This window comes from Epinephelus fuscoguttatus, linkage group LG1, assembly GCF_011397635.1.
Source record: "Epinephelus fuscoguttatus linkage group LG1, E.fuscoguttatus.final_Chr_v1".
Classification (NCBI taxonomy): domain Eukaryota; kingdom Metazoa; phylum Chordata; class Actinopteri; order Perciformes; family Serranidae; genus Epinephelus; species Epinephelus fuscoguttatus.
The window spans coordinates 24206783-24223915 of NC_064752.1; the positions used below are offsets into that span (position 1 = coordinate 24206783).

Below are 17133 nucleotides of genomic sequence, written 5' to 3' on the forward strand. Positions count from 1 at the left end.
GTGCAAACCAAATTAGGAGTATGTATCATTAGTGTTTTTGTTGTGCAGTAAAGACAACAAATATATATTATATTCTGGCTAAAGCGGGATTTATACTTCTGCATTGAATCCACGATGTACCTACAGCGAAGGCTCTGCATCGACGTAGCTTGTGACCATTGGCTGAAGAGCCAGAAATGTAACTACAGGTCATGGTGACGCAGACCATCTGTCTATTTTTGTAATCTGAAACCATTTCAGGCTCTGCATAGAGGTGACGCACAAGTATAAATCCTGATATAGGATAGATAAGATATAGGAATTTCCATTGGCACACATTCAGTCATATTCCACCCAGTGTCACTCCCAGCTCGTCAAATGCCGAGGCTTGGTCAGTGACCCTCAGCATCAGACGCTGATGTACCAAGGCACCCTCTAGCAGCAGTACTACATGCATTGGGTGGTGGCAGTTTTTAACAATCTAAGCAACTGCTGTTGTAAAAAGAGCAAGAAATTCAGCATAGAGTGGGTCAAACAAAGTCTGTGCTTTCAACCAAGAGACTGTTTATTTTGAAAAGACACGATGCTTGTAACAAGCATACATTAACATACTGTCCTTGAGCGTTCATAGGAGGTGTAGCCTACCTAGAGCGTCATATTTTGAGGCGTTGGGCCACTGACCAAGTGTATTTGACGAACTGGGAGTGAGCATGGGTTGCCATATTAGTAAAATGTTTAGGCTGACCAAACGTCCTCTTTTCCAGGGCATCCGGGGGTTTTTTATAAACTGATGATAATGCCCGGTTTTCCGTGTGTTTGTGTGTGTGTGTGTGTGTGTTAGAGTGCGGTATGGGCAGCATATTTCTGTCTGAACCCGAACCGAGCCCGACATTATTTAATGACCAAAGCACTGAGTTTGTGTCACACAGTGGTTACACAGTGGTTACGCTTCTCGCTTCTAGCGAGAAGAGAGGGAGACATAAAACAAAATAAGTTAAAATAGGAAAAACCTGTCTCCCTCTTTTATTTTATTTTCAGCGTTTAATCAAAGCGGAGGCAGGCGGCTGGAGGTCCGAGACTTCCAGCGAGGAGAGAGGTAGAAACAAACAGCCAATGTGTGTCTGTGTGTGTTATGTTCAGGTGCTGTCACGTAAATAACAGTGCCCAAGCAATAAACAGGACAGACAATAGGATTTTACGTATTTTTACACTACATTTTCACTGAAAGCTGACCAAATCCAACCCAAGCCCGAATACAATTTATAGCTACATTTTTGACCAAACCCGGCCGACCCATCGGGTACCATCGGGCTCGGATCGCCACACTCTATTGCTTGTAGCCTATGTGTCCCCTATTGGGGCCTATCTGAATTTCTGTCTTTGAGAGATATTATTTTGTAATATAACTGAATTTTCTATCCATACATATAAACTTTAAATATATCAAAATTATAAGGCATCTTTGAGTAAACTGCGAGTATCATTTAAGTAGGCTATGTCGTGGCCGGCCGAGTGTCCTCTTTTTTGGAAATCAAAATATGGTCACCCTAAAAATGTTTACATGTAGTTTCACAAATCAGGGGAAGAAGGCACAATGGACCATTGACCAGAACTCTTTAACACAACAGGTTTAGTGGTCAGTGCTTATTATTCTGTCTGGTTTCTATGTATTCTTGCAGATTGTTCTTTATACATGAGTCTGAGTAAATATGTACAGAAGGCAGGCAAACAGTGAGAAGGAGGAGGAGGTTAGATGAAGAGGAAGCTGTGGGCTGTTGGGCAGGAACAGGCCTCCAGCCTCCCTACTCGCCTCCACACACCCCTGCATCGAGGGTTTCCCACTGCCTGCCACTGGAGAGACTGTTTTCTGCAGGAAGCAGGGAAAGAGGAACGGGTTAGTGTTGACAAGATTTCTCTTTAAATCCATGTGATAAACAATGTTGCCATCTAGTGGTAGTCCTCGCTGTTAACAATCACATCTGAGAGATAGAGTGTAGATCAGTGGTCTGGGATGAAAACAAACAAAAACAAAACCTTGGAAATGTGAATCAGACTGTTCCACATATGTATCCACCACTGCACCTCTCAGAATACAGACAGGCTTTGTGTCAGAGACAAAAACAGGTAGAACATGCTGGATTTTTGCAGACACCAGAGACAGGATCCTCTATCTATGCAGTGCTGCAGTGTTTGTTGGCCACACTGATAAGCGCATACACCTGCTAATATACTCCCTTTTTTTTTCTTTAAATACAAGCCCACTCCCTGTGGATATAGTTAGGGTTTGAATTAATTTGTTTGGGGATTAAAGGTTCTCCTCTGACCTCTAATAGCACTATGGAGCAGTTTTCTACGAGCGAGTCCCTGTCTCATGCACATGCACATGTATGCAGGTGACAGTATTTCTACCAAGGGTGCCACACTATTCCACTGATGTACTGGTGGCGGCAATCTCGGAGCCCATCAGCTTTCAGTCTGATGATGATAAGCCTCTGGGAGCGAGGGCCAATATTTCAGGCTGATCTAGTGTCACCAGCAGATAGCCTCTGCTTTCTGTGCGCCACACATTTCAGCTAATCTCTATAAACAGATATGTGCATATGAATACAGATAAATCTAAAAACCTAATATAAAGCTAACTTGTCGTCAGACAAAATCTAATGGGTTCCAAGATTGCATTTAAGCCGACGCGTTCCCTGTTTACCTGCCTTTCAAACATGATTGGTCAATACAAACTGGACTACAAACGGAATCCAGAACATTTCCAGTATCACATTCTTGCCTCATTGCTGAAAGATTCTGCATACATATGCACATATCTGTTTATAGAAATTACTGGGGGCAGTAGCGCTCCAAGACATGCAACAATGCACCAACAGAGGCAGAAAATAAGAATCCTTTTTACTAGTAATAATGCATTTTGGTGAGTAACACTGACTGTATACAGGTAACTTTAAGGAATTCTTGCCCCTGCACTGAGTTGGTGTTTTGGTTTGTAATTTAATATGGTGAAAATATTTGTATCTTAACAATGTAATTACAGGAAATCCTAATAATTTTTAGCTTTTTTTTGGTTCGCATTTTATGGTAAGAGGGCTAAGGAACAGGGGAACAGTTTGGCGTTTTGGGATAATTTGATTTCATGCCACGAGTTATGGGAGAAGATCTATACCAATATTACGTGTATACAGTAAATACGCTTCCGTTAGGAAGTGGTTACATTAATTTAGCACAAAGGCTCGAAACAGAATAACAGCTGGTACGGCCCTGTCCAAAGTTAACAAAGTCACTTAATCCTGATTTTTAATCAAATATATCCTCCCAGACTTCAGTTACATATTAAAGTACAGACAAGATATTGGTATCATCCATCTCATCTAACTCTCGGCAAGAAGGCAAATGAGTGTACTTAGAATGTTCAAGTGCTGCTACAGGATCATTAAAAGATAATTGTCTGGTTCAAGGGAGTGATTTGACAGCAGTGTAAGAATTTGTATCAGATTATGTCCCGAATATGATCACATTTCCTGTGCATAACACACCAAACTAACATACGTATTGTATACACATAAACATAAACAATATTCAAAGCATTTAAGCCAATTTGAAACTCAGTCTTTTGTCAAAATGATTTCCTGTTCATGAAATCAGGAAATCATGAAGCACAAGTGGTGTGTTTTTAATTTGAGTTATAACAGCTGCAATTACTTTCCAATATACTTGGTACTGCTTTAAGATGGTAATGAGAGAATACTTGACTCCACCATTGGGTGAGGCACAAAGGTCACCTTTATTGGTGTAGTGAAGTTATGTGCAAACAGAGTTTCTTTACATACGAGCAAAATGAACTGCAAGCCAATTTCATGGTTGAATAAACCCCTGGCTGGGCTTTGAAAACAAATACCTTATCTATCTCTTCTGGTCATTAACGTTTCCGAACAACACGAGCTTAAATCTGTGAGGGTTTTGAAATTCAAAGAATGTTGTCAGACATAACGTTCTAATAATCTTACAAAGCTTTCTCTATGTTCTTTTTATTCCAACCTGTCCTCATCGTGTTTCTCTCCATCCCCGGCACAGTGTGTCTGTCCAGCAGCGAGAGCAGGCGGCTGGCACTCAACACACACGCGGTGCCCCTCCCTCAGGTGCTGCATCCACTGGGTGTGTGGGCCTGAACTTTGCTGGCATCCTTTTGTGAGAGAGGTCAACTGAAACTGGACACAATACCTAATATCACACACACACACACACACACACACACACACAAACCAAACTCAGAATAAATACATATTGACAAAAACTGAGAACACACCAAAGGCTAAAAGACTCTCTGAATGTGTTACCCTATGATGTCGCTGCTGTCAGGGATGTCTCTTTTCTTCCTGGCGTTGCCATAGCCACCTGTGATAATCAGTGCTGGGACTGCAGGGGGAGCATCCATGATAAGAACATTACATGTGACCATATGTTGCAATACCCCATACATTTAAATGAGCATGCTGGGAAAATGTTCATGAAAGTATGGTTCTATGATGTGAAACAGCTCGGCATGCTGGGAGAAACAGCTTAGGTTCATGTGCTTCATTAGACACAGTTTGCTGTGGAGGAGCAGTGGCTATAAATCATGCTGTGTGCACTCCTACAGTGTCTCAAGACCCCATGCATCAGTATGTCTTTTGAAGTGGAAAACATACATCACAACAACATAGCTGCACTCAGTATACAGAACAACATGGTAACCTCAGCATATTTAAAACATTTGCATTACTATTCTGTTAAAAAAAAAAACAAACCCATCTCTCTAGTCAACAATCCGTAGTCATAGTCTTATGATGAATAATAATGCAATGATTGTGCGTAAGGATCCAGGTAGATGTTCTCTCACCCAGTGGATTGTTACAGCTCCCTTGGTGAGACCAGTACTCTGCACATCCAGCGTGCTCCTCCAGGTGGGGACAGGGTTTGCCTGCATTGAGCGGCTCCTGCAGGATCGTCCTGCTCCTCCTGCGGACTGTGGCCCTGCAGGGCTGGGCGCAGCCTGACCACTCCGTCCACTCGCTCACCACACACGACAGCGCTGAGGGAGAAGAGACAGAGCAAATGCAGCTGAGGAGAAAAACAAAGTCAGCATCACAGGAATCCCCTGATAGCTGTCAGATGTCTACAGAGCAAGATGCCACAATAATGTCAACAAATCTGAACATTTCAGTGACACTGTCGGCCTCCTAGCATGGAAGTCTCTCTATAAACAGTTGCCAGATAGTTTGGATTTTTTGAAGTGGGGTTCTTTTCCATAACCAATGTATTACATACAGTAGATGACAGTCGGCACGCCCCCAGTTTGGAAAAGCAGGCTGGCCACCTAAAAAAAGTCTCACCTGAAAAAGTGTACACTACATTGAGAGTATTTATTCCTTCAAACAGGGGAGGGAAGCGATTTAAGTTTCAGTTCCCCATCTATGCTCCCTCATCAACATCACCAGACTTCATTGGCAAAAAACTGCAAAAATGATTTCGGCTTGCTGAACATGGGAGCTGCTGGTCTACTGCTGCTTCGGTCATTAACTTAGTTTCTGTCACACTTAGTCACACAATAGCACAAACAAAAACTTATCAGGGCAACAGTAGTCCAGCAGCTCCTGTGTTCAGCAATATTAAATCACTGTTTTTCTTAATGGAGTCTGGCCTTGAGGAGAGCGATACCACGGTTTAATTTTCCAACTGGAAATCACCGTCTTGACATTAAGGTAAAGCAGTGAATACTCTCAGTATATTGTACACTTAAACTGTTGTAGATCGTTTTAGGTGGAACTGAAAGTTCAGTGGAGTGAGGTAAGTAAGTAAGGTAGCTGCGATGGGCCCCAGTGCACACTATTGTGCACATATCGTCTCGTCACATGATGTGAGACCTGACACTGGATAACATTAACATACATATTACCCACCAATCATCAGTGCATATCTGCAAATGACAAAAAAGAAAAGAAAAAAAGAAATAATTTAATCTAACAATTTTATAGTTCATTATAGTTTATTTAGAATAAGTTCAACAGTGTCAAATATACAGCAGCAATATGTGTATCAGAGTCAAATGCACATTTGTAATATAAAATAAAAAATAATAAAATAAAATAAAGTAAATAAACTTAATATTAAGTATTATATTTGCACAAATTTTGTTTCAGTTATTATTACCTGACCACTTATATGGTCGTAATTGACACACACAAGGCAGACAACACTAGTGTCCACCGGTTACATAAGAGTATAATTTTGTTGTAGATGCTATTGACTGTTTTACAAAAGACAAAAAAAAGGAAAAAAATCATAAAGATGGGTTTGCCTTTTTCAAGGATATATTGCTAATGGCACTGTTTTTAATTTAAGGGGAGTTCTTCTCAGAACACAGACATATTTCCAAGTTGGCAATCACTCATAAGGGCCTGTTCTCCACCCAATACATTGTTGGAGGGCCCACTCTCTGTATGGCCCCCCACCTCACGGGCCCCAGTATAACCCACTGTCTGCACTGTCTATATTAACGCCCCTGTACCCCATTCAATCCCACTTCAAAAACTTGAAACTATCCCTTTTGGGAGGAGCCAACCCAGTGTTTCTTAGCATATAAATATGTCTGTTAATAAAAATCTTAATAACAGAATTTTGTAAATCTAATTTTACCAGTTCCTTTTTTGATTATGTTTTTCCTGTTGTACAGGTTGTGATGTATTTTACTGAGAAAGAATTAATAAAGAACTCTTAAACAAGTCAGTCTTGAAAAAAACTTCACTTATGTCACTAGATTGTTGTAGTATTTGATAAACACAAGTTTTGTTGTCAGCACGGACCCACCTGGGCAGGCTGTCTCATAGTCGTGGCAGCAGTCCAGGGTGTGGACACAGGCCTGGTCGCAGTAGCAGGTGCCATAGGAGCGGTCAGACCTCCATCCTTTGCTGATGCATGACGGGTCCCGGCCGGTGCAGCACAGACCTGTTTCCCGACAGCCACACTGACACGGACCAACGAGGAACAAACACAGTCCGAGGCAAAGCAACGTGACAGAGCTGACTGTCATCACGACCGAGCGCGCAACATGCACGTCAACACGGTTAGTGCGCTGTGAGATATCCCTGTCTGAGGTTATTCACCAGAGAAGTTTAAAGTACTGTCCTGTTAAAGTACTTCAAAGTCTTAATATGAACTCGTGTCATCTGTGGGGTCAGCAATGTGACCAACAGAAGCTGAAGCTCTGGTCACTGAGTTGGAAGTTATTCTGTGTGTCAACTCTGCAGCTCTTAAAGGAACAGTTCACCAAGTTAGTGTCAGACTGAACAAGAAACAGCTGGCTCACATAACTCAATTTAACCTCCTGAGACCCTGTGTCCCCATGTGAGGACATCACATTATGGGTTTACTTGACCTTATACTTCTTTCTACTTAACTTAGACCTGCTGTCCTCATTCATGGACACTTTTTGTGCCATCAAGTGGTAGTAAGAGCACAATACACTAATCCAGGAGGAGGATACACCATAACAAACATTTACTTTCACAGGATTTTACAGTTTATTTGCTACCTCACCAAATGCATTGCTTTCCTGATGTCCTGCCTTGCAAGATATTGAGCAGTACCCTGCCCTGCAGTGTATTTAAATAATCTGTGTCGCAATGTAGCTACAATAATATGCACAGAAAAGAAAGGTGATAGTGTTGAGTAGCAGAAACAGAATAAAAAGTTACAGAGATCCTCACTGGGATGCATTTGCGTACACACCACATTTTCTCTAATTCGATGTCATGAAAAAAAATCCACCTTCACTTGCAAAAGCACAATAAAAAATGTCTATTTGCTTAAATGATCTCTCTCTGTCTTCCTCTCTGTGTTGGTGAAGCCACCAGCTTCCCAGGCCCATGTGTGCCTCAACATGTGAAAAGAGTGGATTAATGAAACTCCTACGGCCGAGGTTATTCATGCAAAAAGAACAACAGTGTGGACAGTGCAGGCCTCCGCTTGAGCTAAGATTCCCAGTAGCCTTCTGTTGTGTGTAGAGGGAGGAGATATGAGCAGAGAGAGGGGAGCTGAAAGACTTTATACTCAAAACATCACAAGCTCCAGAACTGAGGGGAACACAGAAAAAAATCCTCTGTATTTTTTTTTTTTTTAAATCTCTTTTATTGCTGATCAGTCTATTAACTTTTTTATTTCTTATAAATTCCTTTTTTTCCCACTGAACTCCTTGGCATATTTTTTATTTCTGATTTTTATTTATTATTCATCTATTTATGTGTCTACTGTAGGTTATGCTATAGTATGAGTTCAAGGCATGCTGTTCAAACCAAATGTCCCTGGTGGGATTAATAAAGTTGTGTGAATCGGAATCTGAACCAGCAAAAAGCATTACCATGATAGTTGTGGATTCTTATGTGTGGGTCTTTACCCTGTGGCCCCTTACAAAAGTGTGTAGCTTGCAGACATGACGACCATTTACTGCTCCAGTAAACAGTCAGCACCACAGCCACAGGCTCGTACAGACTGCATTCACGCCCTCCCTCCTGTTCTTATATTTCTTTTCTTACAACATTTTTTCAACAGGAAACGTAAAGTTTTTCTCTTTAAAATAAGAGCCTTAATTTCTTAAGCAGGTCTCACATTAAAATTCCACTTTCTTTTATGGATTGTGTCTTAAAAGCTGCACAGATTCGATAAACTCTAAAAAGACAGGAATGGTCCAGGCTCTGATGGCGTCCCGCCAGTAGAAAACACTACACTTTAGAAACATAGCATTTTTGGCATATCTTACGGGGAAACTGGCTGGCAAAGAATCAGACACAGCTCCACACTGTATCCACATCTCTTGAGCTGCATGCCAACGTCCAGGTTATACCACCAGATTTAAGGCGCTCACTTTGCTGGCGTTTCTAAGTGTTGCTCAACAAGTCACAGTAGGGCAAAATTCTTGGCAGTATTTAAACTAACCTTCTTTACAGCTTTGACCCATTTCTGTAAATAAATTCTTTGTTTTAGAAAGAGAAAGAGTTGTCTTCATGTAATATTGTTGTGAGATAAAAAGCTCCATGTTTAAATGTTGTTTGGCAAATAAAAGTATCTAATATATCTTCACTGTATATACATAGATCTTAACATCACTGGTGGCAATTTCTGGAGCCTATCCCAGCTGACATTGGGTGAGAGGCAGGGTACACCCTGGACAGGTCATCAGACTATCACAGGGCTGACACATAGAGACAGACAACCATTCACGCTCACATTCACACCTACGGACAATTTAGAGTCACCACTTAACCTGCATGTCTTTGGACTGTGGGAGGAAGCTGGAGTACCCGGAGAAAACCCACACTGACACGGGGAGAACATGCAAACTCTGCATAGAAGGGCTCCCCCACCCTGGAGTTCTAACCAGGAACCCTCTTGCTGTGTGGCGTTAATGCTAACCACTGCGTAATATTCATTTCACATTAAGTTTATTGATAAAATATACAAAAAGGAGATAAGACTTAACACGTACATACTTCTTTCTCCTCCTTTGCAGACATAAAATAACCATGTTTACTGAGAGTTTACTGTATTTGATGCTGGGTATTGCTGATTGCTTTCCTACTTAAATATATTTTTATTAATAGTATTTCTTTTACATGTTGAGAATAAAATAAAATAAAATCACATGCCAACATCAGGATTTAATAAAGCTAGTAGCGGTCATCCAGAAAGCAAAAAACGTGATACACAACAAGCAGCCCTCTCGGACATAAGCAACAATGCAGAGATTTACAGTCCGCATATACATAATCTCCTTATGTTCTTATTTAATATGACTCTGACTGTGCTGTGGGGCAGAGGTGGAGCTGGGACCAAAGCTTATCCTTGGATGTTGAAACAAATAGTAAACTTTATCTCACTACTTAATTAGAACTGTGAGGCAGCTGCGCTAACCTCTGAGCCACTGCACTGTCTTTACAAGATATTTGGGGAGTCTATGAGGTGCACAGTATGTGTATTAAATCACCAGCTCTTCATTTTCTTACTTCTGTACTATTCAAATATTAAAACGCTCATTAGTCCTCGTACAGCTGAGGCTGGGTTTCATTAATATACATCATTACTATTTCACATCAGGGACAAACTGCTCTGAGGTCCAACAATTAGTGAGAACTCTTGGATGCTAGATATTTATTATGGGGCCTTGAACTAATAGGGACTAATGATGAAAAATCACCTCTATGTCCCATTTAATCTCTTCACCTCAAAGTGAGCATGCGCACATATAATGCAGACGGATGTGCAAGCTGTCAACTTTGAATTATGTCCTCCAAAGTCCCTGAAACTTCAAGAATCTTTACTCAGTGTAATGCCATCTGGCACGTTATTTCCCTCAGTGATGATGATAATGCATACATTCACAGCTTGCAACATAAGTGCTTTTATTAGGAGCTCAAGGTATTTCCTCTAATCCGGGAGGAGAGTGTTTAAATGAACCACAGATGGAGGCTGAGTCTCACAGAAGGAGGGAAACACCAGCTTGGCTGTCTGCACCTTTCACACTTAGTGCGTCGGTAGGAAACACACCTTCACAGATAACAGGTGTGAAGTCAGATCCACTATAGGCGACGGAGACCATCAGCAGTAAATCAAATCAAAATGATTTTTCTAATGGACCTCCAGATGATGCTGCTGGATGTGATTTACTTCATCCTGCGCAACTCTGTGCGGGCCGTCCTGCGCCCACGCACCAAGCCCATTGATAGCGAGCTGGTGCTGATCACAGGCTCAGGTGGAGGCCTGGGTCGTCTCTTTGCTCAGGAATTCACCAAGCACGGGGCAGTGGTGGTGCTGTGGGACGTCAACAGCAGCGCCAACGAGCAGACAGCCAAGCTGGTGCGTGAGATGGGGGGTAAGGCGTACACATACACAGTGGACGTGACCAACAGGGAGGATGTGTATCGCAACGCAGACCTGGTGCGCAAGGACCTGGGCCGGGATGTGACCATGCTGGTGAACAACGCCGGAGTGGTGGCTGGGCAGCGCATGTTAGACTGTCCTGATGAGCTGATGGAGAGGACCATGAAAGTCAACTGCCATGCCCTCTTCTGGGTGAGAGTGCTTTGATCAGTATGAAATGTGTTGAAGATATTTGACCAGTCACACCTAAAGTGTTGAAGAGAGGTGAGACAAGACCAGACAGGAAGTCCGGCTGCCCTTGACTTATTAATAGTGCTACATTTAAGGGCTGGAGGATATGGAGAGATTCATACATCACAATATTTTTGATGAAATACTTCATTATCTCTACTGCAGTGAAGAATATTTGTGTTTTCAAAAATATTCACACAATATTTTTGATAGATGATCATCAGTAATGAGGATTTGATGACTAAAGGCAAATAATAAAACAACTAGAACAGTCTGGTGAGTTCAGAAAGTCACATTATTTTACTGTCAGCAGCCTTTAAAACCAGGAGTACAACACTTCACTATCAAAAATGATACCTAGTCTCATATCATGATATTGATGTAATATTAACATATTGCCCCTGGTGGACAGTGGAGTATCTGTGTCTGTCAACACAACTTGCAAGTATTCATTAACCAATGACTGCTGTAAATAACATAGCACATGTAGATATCAGGGCAACGACAAACAGTTAATGGTATAAAAAGAGCATAATAACAAAAAAAAAAACAAAAACCCACAACAAAAACTGTCTGACGTTCTCTTAATAACATCATACCTCATATTATTCAGCTGTAGTCTACTCAAAGACAGTAACAGGCACTAAGAACATATACACCTGCACCTTTTAATCATTCCTCACCCCCCGTGGGTCTTTCTCTAAATTCTTCTATACATTAATTCATTCATTTTCCATAACTGCTCATCCTGTTGGGGGTCGCAGAGGGGCTGGAGCCTATCCCAGCTGACACTGGGTGAGAGGCGGGGTACACCCTGGACAGGTCGCTAGACTATCACAGGGCTGACACATAGAGACAGACAACCATTCATGCTCATATTACACCTACAGGCAATTTAGAGTCACCAATTAACCTGCATGTCTTTGGACTGTGGGAGGAAGCTGGAGTACCTGGAGAAAACCCACGCTGACACGAGGAGAACATGTAAACTCTGCACAGAAGGGCTCCCCCACCCTGGAGTTCTAACCAGGAGTCTCTGCTAACCACTGCACCACCATACCACCTTTTACTCTACATGTATAAAGTTTCTCAAACGTGCACTATGAAGTAAAGATGAAGACAAAATACAAATTCAGACCATTTTTCTAGCTAAGTTGAGTCCCTTCTTCCTCGCCTCAAGCATGATGCAACCTGCCCCCTTTATCCTAGCACCAAAGAGCTCCACAGATAAAGTTTAGGACTAGTCTTTTATGCAGCAGTGCACACTGATAATCATAGCTGCCTCTGAGTGTCATTAAAGTTCTGCCCTGAATCATTATCAAGTAGCGTACATGCTGGAGAGCAGTCAATCTGAACACCCAAAATTTCAGATAGACGTTTTGTAATTTGTTCCCAGAAACTTTCAACTGATGGACACTTTGGAGAAATCGGTCTATTCATCATGTAACAGCACTTTGGTGTCAAATAAGTTTGAGATCCAAAATTCAGGATGGTTAATTTATGCTCTTACTTCCTGATTAGTAACTGTTGTTGTAAACGACAGCCAAATATTCATCACTACTCTTTGACTTTGTGCCTTTACAGAAATATCTGGTGTGTGCCAGTATTAGTATATATAATATCCATAAAAGACAGAGAAGAACTTCAGAGTGAAAAAGGTGGCACACCCTCCAAACTGTTTGCCTGTGCAGCTTGATGTTTTATTAAAATGTCATTCTAAGGTCATCCTTAATGGATGAGTAGCGTTTAGCAGCAAATCACATATAAAATGTGATGGAATTCAATCATTGTCTCCATGGCGTGAATACTATTCGTGCTTCGGCAGGAACACATCAGCAATGAGATTTTAATAAAATATAAAGCTGCACACACACTGTTTACTTTGCCACCTTTTTCCCCCACTTTGCTCCCCGATCAGTGAATGGTATTTAATTTCTTAAAATCAGATCTGCCCTGTTTTGTAGGTGGCACACGTTCTGAGTCCAACACCAACAATGATTCAGCACTGACCCGGGAGCTTTTGAGTTTTACAAAGCACAATCTTTCCAGCCATCAGCTGCTGTACAGAGCAGATTATTGTGCACAGTCAGGGTGACACATGACGTGTAAAATGTATTGCGTTAATAGCATTATCCCCCTCACACTATGGGCTATAGAGTACATAAATCCTCTTAATATGAAGCTGCTCGTGCAACATAAGCTTCCTTCACATTGAGCAACATCTAAGTCACTACAAGTCATATGAACACTGCACGGGTTTGTTGCCTCGTCATAATCTGCTGCATCTAACAATGTATGTGTTTATTTATGTGTATGTGTGTGTGTGTGTGTGTGTGTGCATGCCTCAGACCGTGAAGGCCTTCCTCCCTCAGATGAAGGCCCAGAATCATGGACACATCATCACCATCGCCAGCGTCCTCGGCCTCTTCAGCACAGCTTGTGTCGAGGTGAACCAGGGAGTGAAAGCATCACTGCAACACTAAGATACGACAGCTTTACTGTTACAGCCTTTCACACACTTTTCTGCACAAGTCAGCAAATGATGTCACAAATTCAAACTCATATTATAAAGACAATAGTTTAAGCAGGTGTGGTGGATCAAGAATAATTTTTGTAAATATTCAATACTTCGATAAAAGCTTTAATTTGTGTTTGAGACAGGATTACTGTGCCAGTAAGTTTGCTGCAGTGGGCTTCCATGAGTCTCTGGCCCACGAGCTGCTGGCTGAGGAGGTTGAAGGAGTGAAGACGACGCTTGTATGCCCCTATATCGTGGACACAGGCATGTTTGAAGGCTGCAAGATTCGGTATGTCAGCAACATTATCACATGCTGCTTAATTCAGTTACATCCTATCATTACATTGCATTTTCTAGAATCTGAACGGAGTGATTTAGACCCAACCAAATCATCGCATGAACACAACCCTTTTCCCTAACACAGACACACCAAATATCATTCTGTGGTTATATTTGCTTAGAGAAATGAAAGATGTTTTAGCATTTTTATAACTCATTTAGAAAATTTCCAATCAAGCAATTGTGTTCCTGACTTGCTTCTGTCCCACTAGGTTCAGGTGTACAATGTATCGCTCTGATATGCTGAAATACAACCCTGATTCCAAAAAAAGTTGTGTAAAACTGTAAATAAAAACAGATTGCAAGGAACTGCAAATCCTTTATGAACTATATTCAACTGAATACAATACAAAGACAATATATTCAGTGTTCAAACTGATAAACTTCATTGTTTTGTTTTTTTTGTTTTTTTTATAAATAAACACTCATTCTGAACTCGATGCCTGCAACACTTCCAAAAAAGCTGGCGCATGTTTATCTCTGGGTTACATCATCTTTTCTGTTAACACCCAGTAGAATTTAGGAACTGAGGACACTCATAGTTGAAGTTTTGAAAGTGAAATATTTTCTCGTGATTCATAAGCAGGCCTCTAAAAATCTTCGAGATCTAAAGACTGTGTGGAAGAATGGGCCATAATCACATCTGAACACTGAGACACTGGTTTCTTCATATGGGAAGCATCTTAAAGCTGGCATTGTAAACAACGGCTTCTCCAAGTATTAAATACATTTTAGTTAGCATGTTTTAATCCCTTTTCCTGTCTCATTCCACTTTATTGCACATATTTTGTATTAATGTTACAAATTCTTTGTCTGTGTAGTTATTTTTGAATCACTATCAATATGTGGTATAAATCTCACATTAATAGTTTCAATGGAAATACGTTAACCCTTCGGAATCTGAGCAAATTCACTTGATTTCTTTTAAAAACAAGGAAGGCACTGAGCAACGAAAGAAGAAATTACGCCAAAAATTTGAACTATTTTTTTTTTAATTTAAAATTTTCTATACTTTATTAATCCCCGAGGGGAAATTAATTTTTTTCACTCCATTGTCAATTACACCCAGTTCCGAACACACACGTGCACAAACAGGACCTATACATGCACAAAGTGGAGAGATGTCAGAGTGAGGAGGCTGCCCATGAAAAGCGCCCCGTGCGGTTGGAGGGGTTCGGTGCCATGCTCAAGGGCACCTCGGCGGTGCCCAGGAGGTGAACTGGCACCTCTCCAGCCACCAGTCCACGCTCCATATTTGGTCAGGACGGGGACTTGAACAGGCGACCCTCCGGTTCCCAACACAGGTCCCTATGGACTGAGCTACTTAGAGTTAATTAGAGTTAGCAAAAAGAGATAATTAAGAACAAGAAAACTGGTGAGGAAAAAAAAAAAAGTTAAAAACAGACAAACAAGGAAATGACCTGGAAAAAGTGCTTGAAATCCTAATAATTCTTTAACATAATTTAAAAATGTATAATATGATACAGTATATACAGTATAGTATATATAATATGATAATAAATATTATTCTAAATGTAGTTTTCCCCTAGGTTTATGTATTATTTATTTGGTATTATTTATTTATTTATTTCAATTTGTGGTACATTCCTTCCCTATGCTCATTGCCTGTTTTGACCATGTTTTTGAAAGAAATTGCACCAATTTGCTAAGATTTCAAAGGTTTAACTACTTGCAAAAGCAGCACAAGAAAAGTGATGTTGCTCCAGGTTTCAAAGGGTTAAATGAAAAAAAATCGACATGGTGAAAACTTATTTTCCCTGATGTATGTCAAAGGATTTGCAAAACATTGCAATCTGTTTTAATGTATGTTTTACACAGTGTCCTAACCTTTCTGGAATGGGAGTAATGTAACACTGGTCACGTTCTTAGCAAAATTCCTGTGTAACAAAAATGCAACACAGGAATCTCAGTATGTTGACATAGTATTCTGCTCAAAGTGGCGCCTTCCGTTTGCTGTCAAAACACTGCACACTAACTCATAAGTGACAGCCTGTTTGTCCTTTGGTGCCACTAATAGGGATGAAGTGGAACTGCTCCTTCCCCCTCTGGATCCTCAGTACTGCGTCGAGCAGGCCATGAACGCCATCCTGATAGACCAACCCTTAGTGTGCATCCCTCGCCTCACATACCTGCCTGTCATCTCCAGAGCGTAAGTACAAAGCCACGTGTTCATCTTACCCAAAGACCGTACATTAGTCTGGTTGATGTGCACTTCCATTGCTTTGCAGCTGATGTTCAGTATTTGATGTTACTTTTCAGATTGTTGCCATGGGAATCCAACGTGGTCACGTATCGTTTCATGGGGTCCGACAAGTGCATGTACCCCTTCATTGACACCAAGAGGAAGCAAGTGTCTAACACTACCATTGCAGTTGCATAATCGTACCTGAGTACAGTTATGACTACTCTAGGGAGTCTAAACCTTAAAATTAAAATGACATTTGCCAAAAAGACAAAAAAAAAGAAGAAAAGAAAAAGGAAAAGAAAAAAATCCCTCTGCTTGCATGGACAGCAGCGAGCCAAACTGCCCAGCTACTGCCAGGATTCAATAACATACAGATGATCAGAGGTAATGCAGAGGCCAGATGGAGGGGCTTTAGATCTTTACAGTGATCAGTCAGAGGCGTGTACCAGATGACGACTCAGCCAAGTGTTCATCAGCACCCTAAAACATTTCAATACGATCAAGTTTAAAGTCCCTTCAAACTCACCAAACACCTGTGAAATGACTTCATACTGAGAGTGACTGAATCCTGGACTGGCCAAAAGGGGAATGTGAGTGTCTCTAATATCTGTAACTTAATAATGTACCATAATATTGTGCTATATTATGTTTACATAAAATAAAATAACTGAAAACTGCTAAAGTGTGTGGTGAGAGGAAGTAGTTTGTGCTGTAAACTTCCCAAGACATGTAAATTAGCAAACATGAGTGGTGAGGTTGATAAGGGAGTTATGCTTGTAGAGGGTAAGAGGCAGACCTGAATCAAACAGGATGAATTTTTTTTTTTTTTAAACATGCTTTGATTCTGTTTTTCTTATTCAATTTTCTCACTAATTCCTTTAAAAAAAGTATTCTCAGTGGCCCAGATTTAGAGCTGCTGCACTTTCTCCCTCTACCTTGCAGA

The 17133-nt window shown here is 41.0% G+C and overlaps 2 protein-coding genes across 2 annotated transcripts; one reads left to right on the forward strand and one right to left on the reverse strand.

Moving 5' to 3' along the window:
- Window positions 1-1728: 1728 nt before the first annotated feature.
- Window positions 1729-7054, reverse strand: si:dkey-7k24.5 (somatomedin-B and thrombospondin type-1 domain-containing protein). The gene is made up of 5 exons (XM_049575709.1): window positions 6832-7054; window positions 4865-5056; window positions 4323-4401; window positions 4024-4206; window positions 1729-1846 (listed from the first exon to the last, which is right to left on the reverse strand). Exons 1-5 carry the CDS (start codon window positions 7052-7054, stop codon window positions 1729-1731), a joined length of 795 nt encoding a protein of 264 aa, XP_049431666.1.
- Window positions 7055-10635: 3581 nt separating this feature from the next.
- Window positions 10636-16385, forward strand: rdh20 (retinol dehydrogenase 20). The gene is made up of 5 exons (XM_049584291.1): window positions 10636-11088; window positions 13476-13574; window positions 13789-13934; window positions 16023-16154; window positions 16265-16385. Exons 1-5 carry the CDS (start codon window positions 10636-10638, stop codon window positions 16383-16385), a joined length of 951 nt encoding a protein of 316 aa, XP_049440248.1.
- The last annotated feature ends 748 nt before the right edge of the window (window positions 16386-17133 follow it).